The sequence below is a fragment of the Polypterus senegalus genome, chromosome 13 (genome assembly GCF_016835505.1).
Source record: "Polypterus senegalus isolate Bchr_013 chromosome 13, ASM1683550v1, whole genome shotgun sequence".
Lineage (NCBI taxonomy): Eukaryota > Metazoa > Chordata > Cladistia > Polypteriformes > Polypteridae > Polypterus > Polypterus senegalus.
Genome location: NC_053166.1, coordinates 47,660,747 through 47,672,746, shown reverse-complemented (window position 1 = coordinate 47,672,746; position 12,000 = coordinate 47,660,747). Strand labels below are relative to the sequence as shown.

Below are 12,000 nucleotides of genomic sequence, written 5' to 3'. Positions count from 1 at the left end.
GACCCTGAGAGGCTGCCATCCACTAGCAAGGCTCCATGGGAAATGGAGTTTAACAGCGTAACTGTTTTAAATTCCACAGATACTGTACTTGGAGGGAGGGATGCCACGCTGTTATGGTTTGCATCCTTCATATGTGTAATGTACTCTCATTCATTAACTATTGAACGTTGGGCAAATTTCTCCTTACTTTATACATCTTAAGTTTTGTGAGCCTTGGTACAGTTCTGTTTAATTTAATTTATTTTATTCTTATTTATTTATTTTAATTTTTATTTTCTGAACCGCTCAGGAGCCTAATGATTTTTTCATGTAGGGTGAAGCAGTGATTCATAGTGATTGTGACAATCAATTAATATGTGTGTGAGTTCTGACCCTCACAATGCACACAGTTTACTTTTTAGCCCAGCTGTTGTTGTTTCCTTCTGTAAAAAAAGCTAAATTTCAGTGGGACACTTCATTAGTGATGTTACACGGGGTCATCGGGTGTTTTGGGTCTTTCAACATCAGACACCATTAAAATGGCATGTCCCCTGATGTTGATTAGGCCCCCACTGTTCCAGTAGCATATCATTCCATTTCTTCCAGAGTCATCTGGTGGCCCTCCCTGCAGCAGAGTGTAACTTTTGCAGAGAAAGCAGCCAGTGAATCCTCTGTACACCGTGCTCTCCATCCTTTCTTGTGTAATTCTTGCACCAGCGCCCCATACTTTCCTCTCATTGGCTTCCTCAATTCTGTCTTCCCAGGGTACTGTTAGGTCCATCACGACAAAGTGATGTGAAGCCTCTGACCGTAGGATCATAGCTGTTGTCACTATGGTGTCCAGGAACTTGAACTGTCTTCCAGGTTGACTTTGAGCTACCAATCTACAGGTATCATGAGTAGGCTTCCTAGCATTCTCTTCAGTGGATATTCACCTGCTCCGGACAAAGGCAACTATTAACATGCTTGGATGGTAGCTTTTGGTGTAGATGTTCCGTGCCAAGGAGGACAAGACGGTGCATCACTCTTGCCCCAGACAAGGTTTACTGAGCTTGGTAGGATGTCATAGACTGACTGGATCATGAACTTGATGTGCTGAGGTTCTGTCTACCGAATATCTCTCCAAGAGATCTTCCTTTCCACAGCACTTACTCACCTGGTCCAAGTTCCTTGGTGATGCATTTTCTATTGCCCGACTGGTTCACACTTTGACAACACCTGCTTGCACCTCCTCCTGCACTAGGTGATGTATTTTCTTGCCAATCTATCTGTCTGTCTATCTTGGCTTGTATCCAATGCTATTGGGTACAGTATGACCCAGGTGTACGTTGTGGTTTTAACGCTCTGGCAGTTTATACAATTATCAGACTGGTTTCATTTTTCCTTTATCCAGTTATAGTTTGCATTTTTGATATCTGTCGATGGGGGTATTTTTCTAGTTTCAGCAGTTGCACGCATGTGGTTGACTTCATTATAAAGAACCAGGAAGTACATTTTATTTGTAGTTAGGTTAATGTTTGTTGAACTGTGTTAGCAGGCCATAGCAATGCACACACATAAAAGAGCTAAATGTCACATGGTCCTTTGTAGCTACAGGGTGATAGAGCCCCTAAAGTGGCAAAGCCTGTCTATTTCATTTTCTTAGCACAATGAAATTCAAAATGCTTAGAAGCCACACCAGAAATGGAACCTAGCATCTAGTGCTTTGCCCACAAAGATTTAGTACAGGTAGAGTGACTCTTAAATAAACCACACCTCTCCACATGAGAGTACTGGCCTGGAGCAGACATCTGGAGTTAAGTGTGCTATCTGAGGAGGTTCAGTGAAGTCTCGTACTCAATCCAGGTGAGACATAGAAAGAATGAGAGAGAAAGAAAGAGCATCACATACCTTCAAGAGACTTTCTGTACAATTCTATGCTCAATAGTCCATTACAAAATGTCTACCCTCTACTTAAATAGGCAAACCTCCCTCACAGGGCGGAAGGGATGCTGCATCCCGGCCGTAACGTGCTATTCAGGTCATCTTCTGTCCAATGTTTGTGTCCTTTTGCCCATTGTAACATTTTCTCTTTAATTTTCCAGTTTCAGTTATGGCTTTATCTTTGAAATTTTGCTTCTAAGACCAGCATCCCAGGATTGTATTTTCTCTTTTGCAGATGACACCGGTATTTGGTCTATTTTGTTCTATTTCAGTACTGTCAAGGCAACTGGTCTTTCATGAGTGATTGTGCACCATAAGTTGTATCTTATTGTTCCTGTGTCACAAGGCACTCACTTCTTGCATTTGTCTTCTATAAAAGCAAGTGATGTTAAATAAAAACATAATGAAAAAAGGATTTAGAATTCTCAAAGTTAAATAACCCAAAGAACCAGAACCAGTTGGCAGTCGCCAGGCATGCTGATATTGACACAACTCATGAATTTTATAGAAACAATCACCATTTTTGAGCCAACTAGTCAAGGTGTTGTGATAGGCCATGTTCAGAAACTAGAACCAATGTAATAAAGAAATGTCTAAAGAAATTAATTGTACACCACAAAGGTGCCAGTTTAGTTTGCAAACTTGACCTACTGTGTCACCAAAAGCGAGTCTCTGAACCTTCCTATGCTTGAAATGTAAATACTGTAAGTATCTGCACATTTTAACTTCTTTTGCAAAGTGCGTAGGGACACTGCTCGTTACAGAAAACACCAATGAAAATAAATGTTATTTGTTTATCCACATAGTTAGGAGATGACTGTGGCAGGTCATTTAGGATAGCTTCTCTGCCTTTTTTGTGATCATTTACTTATTGAATATTTCCAATATCTACTATATAATAAAACACTAAGGTCTGTGTGTGTGTGTGTGTTTGTGTCCAGTCCCTCAGAGCAATCTGATTGATCAGTATGGCTTTAGTGACGCAATAGAAAGAGGACGTCAGTGTGGGAAACACAAGGAACAGAAAAGACACACATTGAGAGAGTCATCTTTAAAGACATAAAATATAAAATTAACCAGAAGGCAAGAAAGGTGCCTTAAAAATAATAAAATAATAATAGAAGCAGGCTTTACAAGAACGTGCTTGAGAGAGGAGTGCCAGTTAAGAAATATTCAGATACATGCAGATATAGAGGAAAGGTGCTGAAAATACACATAGGGCAAGATATAGCAAATATTTTTAAAATTTTAGTAGTAGCATGGCTAGTAGTAAATAAAATAATTGAACATAACAATTATAATACAATTCATACCCTGAAGACATCCTGAATCGGGAAGCACTGAACCAACAATAGCATTAGTGAGCATCAGACATCCAAGGTGTAAAGACCAACTCTCATCATGAAAGCAGATAACTCCATGTGAATAAACTGTGTGACAATGGAGGATTTGAATGCAACAATGGGGGAGGGGGGAGTGAAGGGACACATAGAATGAAGTATGAAGATCAACTGGAGCTTCTCTGCTTTGATAGAGTCTCACTCTCTATAACCCTAACCCAGAAAACACACTTCATGGTGCCATTTGGCGGTCACTAGTGGATGTAGAGGTGGTGCACTCCCACATCAATGACAGGTTAGGATGTTCTTGGAACACAGATGAATTATATAAGAAAGTGCAGAAAAGGCTCTTTTTTTAGGAAACTGTATACCTTTAATGTTGGAAGTGACATCTTTCACACCTTGTACTGTACAATGCTGTGATGCCTAGTGTGTGTTTCTAAGCTGTGGTGTGCGGGACAGTTAACTTCACTTTCAAGAGAGGCCCATCGAATCAACAAGCTGATTAAAAGGGCAGGTTTGTTTATGGGATGTACTCTGGACCCCCTGGAGGTAGTAGCAAAGGAGAGAATGAAGACAAAACTGAGTGCCGTTATCAGCAATGCTGCACATCCTCTCTCTGACACACTAACACTGAGGACTTTCAGTCAATGAATTATTCAGCAGAAGTGTTGTATACCAACAACAATAAGCCCGCATAATGCCTTACTGTGGCTGCCAATTCAGAAGATTTTTTTTACTTTCTTTGTAGTCAGGTAAAGTTCCTACAATAATTGATCTGTTTGTTTACTGAGTTTCTGTAAAAAGCTAAATTTCCCCTTGGGGACAAATAAACTTCTATCTATACTATCAAAACTTTTCAAGAAGCTCATGTCTTCTCATTTTGAGAATGCAAAAATAGCAGAAAGAAAGAAATAATTTTATCTCTGATTTGATAAAAAAATCAATCATTTTTCACTTTGATTTTTTAACATGGTTAAAGCAATGGCTTCATTTACAAGGACGAGATTCGCCCTTCCTTAATTTAAACACAAACCTGTTATCAAACACTGCAAACATGCAGGTTATATTCTTTAATACGTATCATAATTACTGTTTTTTTTTTTTTGACAAGTACAACCTTTGCTGCCCTCGATCAGTTAGATTCAAATGTAGACACAGGAAGGTAAGAAGGATAAATAAGCAAACATTTCATTAAAGGGCTGTTACAGGCCTCTGGGTAGATAAATGTTTGCACAGACTTGCTAATGCTAATGCCATCGTGCATTTTATAGCTTTTGCCTACTTTTCATGTAACTTCATGTTTGGGAATAAATTATTTCTCCTTTACACAAGTCCTTTATGCTAATTTATGGTATTTAGCTCAATGACCCACATTATGTGAGTTTTCACCATGGAGTTATTTTAAGGCAGCATTTAGTCCTTTTGTCTTAATCTAATATACACATCATGAGATGCCAGTACCAATAGTTAGTCAAATGCTGTCACCTCCTCAGTTTTCAGAAAGCTCTTCTAACCATAGGTTCCTCACAGCATCAGAGTCCTAGATGTCACTCCCAGCACATGCACCACCTGTATGGCGGTTGCAAATTGTCCCAGTGTGTAATTACAGTTTTATTATCTCACATCCCAAAGACATGTTTGTTAATTTAATCTGAATTTGCTAATTGCTCCAATGGATCACTATGACTGTGTGTGTGAAAATGTGCTCCGAGATAGGCTGGCACTATGTCTAGGGTTGGTTCCTGACTTGAATCTGATGCCTACATGATTGGTATGGCAACCTCAGAACTGAATAGGAAAAAATACAATCATCTGTTTCAATATTCCCATTCTGAAAGTCTCAACATTGTGTTACTACAGTTCTTACTGCAATTTGTTTTGTGTGTGTTCACACCACGCTTCCTTGTTGCTCCTATTGAACTCATGGTCGCAGATTCAGATACGAAGAGATTTCAAAAGATTCATTCTTGTTGCTAGCTGAAGATTTGACCTGCAGTGACCAGTCAGGTAATCACTTTTAACTGGGACAGATAGTTGATAGCTTTGATATTTTCCATTATCCACTGCAGTGACAACCAGACTTGTTTTACTGTCTTTTGTAGTCTTGCACAGTCTTTTTTTTATCTCAAGAAGAAGCTTTGCTTAAATCTGCTTTTGTTCAAGGCACTGTCAGAGAAGTGTCAGTCCTTCAGATGCCTGAATGCTGTCAGCTTTGCTTTATTTTACCTCCTGCATGACGTTTTACTCAAGTGGGTATTTGTTTTCATCTGAACAGTGTTTCATAAAAGTAAATTTTAGTCACTCCTTTGCTCATTTTGTTTCACTTCTTGACACCAGCCGATCTGCTGTAGCTTCAGTTTAGAGAGTGTCATCTTAGCTTCATTAACAATGCTGTTATCTGATGCACTTTCTGTAAGTTGTCTTGTGTTAAATGCAATGCAGTGACTTTGGGCCCATCCATCCAAACATCTATTCATTTTCTAACCTATCTATCTAGTTATGGGTCACAGGAAGCCAATGTCAATCCCAGCAGCATTGGTTGTAATGCTGGAATCATCCCTGAACAGAGTGGTCTGGTTGGTGAGTGAGTGTGAGTGCGTGCGTGCTACTTGTTTTAACTTTGCTCTAGAAGTTGCTGTGATAGCTTCCTGTACTGTTTAAATATGTAATGGAGGAAGGATGTTCAGAAAAAGGAATACGTAAAGTGGTTAGTTACTATTTTGGAAGCCTTTGGCCTGGCGGGATGACATTGTGTGTCATAAAGAAAGAAGATGAAGTCCCAACACAGCCCCGAAAATAGTATTATAGAGCAAACTACAATAAAGACAGAAAGACATACAGTAATTTAGTATTCACATAATTATAGAAAAGCAGAGTCAGAATTAGGTGCTCCTGGAATTTATTTCACCAGTTCTCAATAATCATCAAGGGAGACCAATTTTATAATCATATTAATATTCCTCCATTTAATTGCACTCTCTTTATTTAATTATTTAGTATTTTTTATATTCTGGTTTTACTTATGAATATAGTGCAGTACATTTTTGATAGTTTTCTTGATGTTTTATACTGTTGGGTGGCCATAATTGTGGTGCAGTGTTTAGCACTGCTCTCTCACAGCACCAGGGACTGAGTTCAAGCAGGGGGTCTGTCGCTGCCTTAATAGGGCCTGTATATTTTCTCAGTGTCTGCATGGGTCTATCTCCTGATACTCTGGTATTTGTTAGTTTTTCTCAAATCTACAGAATCCAAGGGAGAGTCACAAAAGCCACAGCTTATCCTGGAAGCACAAGGTGCAAATCAGGAAAAAGGAGGAAACACAAACTCACCCATGTACACTCGCACTCACACTGGGGTACATTTGAAATTGGCAATCAATGTAAGCTTTGGGGATTTGGGAGGAAACCAGCCATTATTATCTTTATTGGTGTGATCTTTTTAGTTACTTGTATGTCTTTCATAATATATGATTATTCTTGTGCTAGAATCTTCAAAATTATATTTTTCTTTCCTATAGTTTTGCTTACCATTACAAAAATCTTAATTATAGACACTTAATGTGCTTTGTTTACTTGATGCCCTGCTTAGTCTCCATTTTCATAGTTATATTTACACTTATGCAGATATATTTAACTTCCACATACAGTACAGATACACATAGAAAAGTATTTAGCTTGAATAAGTTACTGTTAATGTCAGATATGATATTTGAAATGATGAAACAAGTTTTTGCAGACAACATTTTATGCAAGGCAGAGAGTACAAACAGACTACAGGAAAGCAGATTAAGTCAAAGATCAGATACAAAGTTTTTGTTAAGTAGTTTTTAGTTTGAATGTTCTAGTTAGAGAGTTATAATAGACATATTTTAAGTACACCCATTACTATGTTTTTTAAACAACATTTAACAGGTACCGTAGCCTGCTGTGGCTGTCACTATGTAATCAGAGACATTAAAGAATACAAAAGATGGGAATTTGAAAAATTCAAAGAAAGTAAATTGCTATTATGTTTCTACACAATCAAATAATATAAAATAAATTAATGAATGAGACATGATGCCACTGACTTGAAGTAGAATATTTTATCACATGTTATTGCCAGCACTAAGATTGTCCATCTGGCTATTTGTTTGAAACATCATTAGATTAGACTAGATTAGATTGTATTTGTCTCGAGGGGTAAATGTGGCTTTTACAAAGAAACTCAATACATAAATATTTAATAAATAATATTTAATTACATTTATTTATAATTAATTTAATTATTTATTTAATAATAAATAAATACACACAAGAATTACTAAAAAGAGAAAACATCTGACTTGGCTAAAGATAAAAAGAGAAGTCACAGTCACAGTGAGGTATTATAAAGGAGTCACCATAGCGTTTCTTCACACACTTCTACTGAATGATTCTTTGGCTGAAAGTCCTTAGTGTTAGTGTGTCACAGAGAGGATGTGCAGCACTGTTCATAATGGCACTTAGTTTTGTTTTCATTCACTCCTTTGCCACTGCCTCCAGGGGGTCCAGAGTGCATCGCATAACTGAGCCAGACTCTCTTGAAGTGATGTTACCAGGCCAGCACACCACAGTGTAGAAAGCTGCACTGGCCACCACAGAGTTATAGAAGAGGTCAGGGATGTATACACCCACATTAAAGGAATGTAGTCTCCTAAGAAAGAATAGTCTGCTCTGTCATTTCCTATATGGTTCCACTGTGAGAGGAGATCAGTCTAACCTGTCATTGATGTGGACGCCCAAGTTCTTGTACCACTAAACTATCTCCACCTCCTCTCCCTAAATAGTGACCGGACATAGAGGCTCTTTGAGGAGGCAAAAGTCGACAACGTTTTCCATAGTTTTGCTGATGTTAAGTTGCACACAGTTCTTTCTGCACAAAAAACAAAGTTCTCCACCTGACTCCTATACTCTGTGTCAGCACCCATAAGGGTGGAATCAGCTGAGAATTTCTGCAAGTGACATAAACTGATGTTATATGTATAGTCTGAGGTATGCTGAGTGAAAGTAAAAGGAGACAGGACTGTTCCTTTTGGTGCCCCAGTGTTGCTCACATCTGTATCAGAAACACAGTCCTTGTGCCTCACAAACTGCTGTCTACTCTTTTTGTTAAGCAGGACTTAAGAAACTACCACAATTAAACAATTTACCTCAGTGTACAAAGCACACAAATAATTGCTAAATTAAAAAAAATCCAACTGGGCATATCTGAATAGAAAAATAGACCTTAAACATTGAAGAATAACAGCATTTTAAGTTAGAATTGTGCTCTAATTAGTTATTTGTTTGAGACAAATACCTGAGGATCGAAGATGGAACCAGCGGCTTGCAAGAACGCTGGGAACTACACCGCCCAGAAGACCTTTTTAGTCAGAAACCCCGCCTCTTCATTATTATGCGCATAAATTATTTAAATTAATCCCAGACGGGCCAGCTGTCCCCGGAAACTGGGGCAGGTATAGGGAGACGCACAGGAGCAGGTCGACAGATACTGGCAGGCGGCCTCGTTCCAGACGTATTTAATATGGCTTGAGATTTTTGTCCTCGTATAGGTGATTGCCAGAACCACCATGGCGTTGACACAAGATGCGGTTTTAACCTTCTTGCTGGATGAAGGAGGCAAAGTACCCAATTCCGAGCTGCTAACCAAGTTCAAAGGACTTATCAACCCCGACAACGCCGAAGAAAGAAAGCAGAACCGGGAACTCTTTAAAAGGTTCGTGAACAACATCGCGGTGGTGAAGGACGAGGATGGAGTTAAGTACATCGTTATCCGCAAAAAGTTTCAGCATCTAGTGAAAGAAAACGCGGCGCTGGGTTCAGCAGTTGGGGGCGCGGAGAGCGCGGGCGTTGTGCCCGCAGGTGAAGGCGCGTACTTGGAGGGGGCGGGATTAACCTCTGACCTCCGAAACAACAACTCGGTTGCAACGCCCAAGGTGCCACTGGAGTCTAGAAATGAGAAAGAAGGCTTTGAGAACCGGGACACCAAGGCAGATGCTGTTGGCAACTTCGGGAAACAGGGCCTTAGTGAAGCTCAGAGCTGTGCTGTGAGTCATCATGTCAGCACCCAGGGGCCCGCTGAAGTTAAAGACCTTTACGTTTCTGGGGACCATAAACCCCCCGTTGATAGAGGGTTAAATAAAGGCCCAGTGTTTGCTGTTGTTGCAGTACCTGAGGTAGTCCAGGAGAAACAAAACATGAGTGGGTCTGTACCTAAACCTGAAACTGCTAAGATGAACACCAAATCAACCTCAAAACCATATTCCCTTCCATTAAGATGCCCACCACCTCAAACTGATATTAAGCCATCAGAGCAAATGGCAAAAGCCCCCGTGGAGGAGGAAAAGCCTGATTCCAAAAAGCCATTTTTGAAAGTTGAACCTGAAGCAGGAGTGCTGAATAACTCTCCTAGAACAAGGAGGAGACAGTTTGAAGAAATTGGACCCTCTGGCTCTCCACATTTAAAAAGGGTATCACGTACAGTTAAGCAAGGTGAAGAACCCAAAATGTCTGAGGTCCCCCTGGACCCCATTGAACATGAATGGCTAGTGAAGGCTGCAGCAGGCCAGTGGACTCAGGTGTATGGTCTTCTGCTTAAAGACATAAATCTGGCTGAAAAAAGAGATTTCATTTCAGGTTTCACTGCACTCCACTGGGCAGCAAAAAGTGGCAACAGTGACATGATTTCTAAAATCATTGAAATATCCAGGATAGGTGGTGCAAAGATTGACGTTAATGCAAGAACATATGGCGGATATACACCCCTGCATATTGCTGCAATTCATGGACGTGAAGAAGTAATAATTAAGCTTATCAGAGAGTACAGTGCCAAAATGTCCATACGGGACTACAGTGGGAAGAAGCCATATCAGTACCTGAACAAGACCACCTCCCTAAATGTGAAAAGGCTGCTAGGGGACCCTCATGCACTTCAGGAGTGTAATCTTCAAAAAAAACCTTCCAAGATCTCCCATTCAATTCTTAGCACCACCAACTCTTTGTTGGGTGCTATTAGTGAAGATATTCAAAATGGGGAACCTTCAAAGGGATTCAAGCCACAGTCATTAAGTAAGCTTTTCAATCCCCCAACAATCTCAAAGAAGAAAAATTACAAGCACAGAGCCGGGTTTTCCTCCATAGCAGAAGATAATGACGAAGAGAAAGAAGACAACCTGGCCCGACGCAGACCAATTTCTGAATTTTTCCTCTGAACAGATTTGCTGTCTGTTGAGATGTCATTTTGATATCCTTTGGGACCTGAGACAGCTCTGTCATTCACATTTTTATTTTTTTATTTTTTTTTTCTGTTTCTGGCTCTAAGAAGCATTCATAATCAGTATTAACCATTTACACTTGGTTCTGTTTAAGGTGCTGGGAGGTTTACTAAATGTAATGTCTTTTTGTTGATGGCCTGTCAGATCTTGTTGCTCAGAAATAAAAAAATTGTTGTGTAACTGGGCTTTGTAAAGATTAATATCTTATTAATTTAATATGCAGGTCTTATCTTGCATAGAAAGGGTAAACAAGACGTGCTACTAGTAGTGAGGGAGAAAACCATCTTTATAGATTTTGTTTTTGGTGTTTTTTGTGTTTTAAAGTGACTTTGGCAGATGCACTTCTTTTTTTTTTATTGATAAAAGCCATAAGTAAATATTCTTATAGATACAGGGGCAGCTCTTTTTTATAATTATGGTGTAAATTTTGATAAATGGGTAGCTTTCATTTTTCCTCTTTTAAGGCGGGAAGGGAAGTTTGCTTTGCTTTGAGTATTACAACATTTGGAAAACAAATTGGGATGGATCTTTTTGTAAAGGTCCATAGGTAGATTTCACAGACTGTTATGTCCGTCCATCCATCCATTATTCAACAATGCTATATCCTAACTACAGGGTCATGGGGGCGTCTGCTGGAGCCAATCCCAGCCAACACAGGGCGCAAGGCAGGAAACAAACCCCGGGCAGGGCGCCAGCCCACTGCAGGGCATGCACACACACACACACCAAGCACACACTAGGGAATATTTAGGACCACCAATGCACCTAACCTGCATGTCATTGGACTGTGAGAGAAAACCAGAGTACCCGGAGGAAACACGGGGAGAACATGCAAACTCCGCGCAGGGAGGACCCAGAAGCGAACCCGGGTCTCCTAATTGCGAGGCAGCAGCACTACCCACTGCGCCACCGTGCCGCCCAAACTGTTATGTGTATTTCTGTTATGAGTATATTTGACTGGAATGTGACCCCAGTGAGATACTTTGAAGAGAACTAGGAGGCAGAGACTACATTTTGCTCAGTGATAGTTGGTGTTGGAAGAAAATTTGCAGACATTGCCAGACGTTTTGTTCTTATTGGATTACTGCTTTGACTTGCCTTGAAAAGCAATAAATATCTGTTATCAGTGAATTCCTGACACTGGAAAATATTACTTACAATTCAGGCTGTAATTGGACAAGTCCACGCACTTTGTAATTGCCTCTCAGACTGTGAAAGACTTGAGCATTGTAGTATCTTTATGCTAAATGCAATCAAAGAAAATAAGAGTGTCCGAAAGTTTCTATGCTTCATGGTGCTTCTAGTTGCAAGATGTAAACTGTTGTTTCATTAGGTATCTTGGCGGCATGAGGGTACAGTGATAGTGCAGGAGTTCCCTTTCCTCCCACAGCCCAAAGACTTGCAGGTTAGGTGGACTGGTAACACTAAAATGGCCCTTGTGTTTATATTCCCGTTGTGATG

The 12,000-nt window shown here is 39.9% G+C and overlaps 1 protein-coding gene across 1 annotated transcript; it reads left to right on the top strand.

Annotated features, from left to right (window-relative positions):
* The first annotated feature begins 8,681 nt into the window (after positions 1-8,681).
* On the top strand, positions 8,682-10,720 carry sowahab (sosondowah ankyrin repeat domain family member Ab). Its single transcript, XM_039775386.1, has one exon. The coding sequence runs from the start codon at positions 8,836-8,838 to the stop codon at positions 10,474-10,476; it is 1,641 nt and encodes a 546-aa protein (XP_039631320.1). The 5' UTR covers positions 8,682-8,835; the 3' UTR covers positions 10,477-10,720.
* Positions 10,721-12,000: the final 1,280 nt, after the last annotated feature.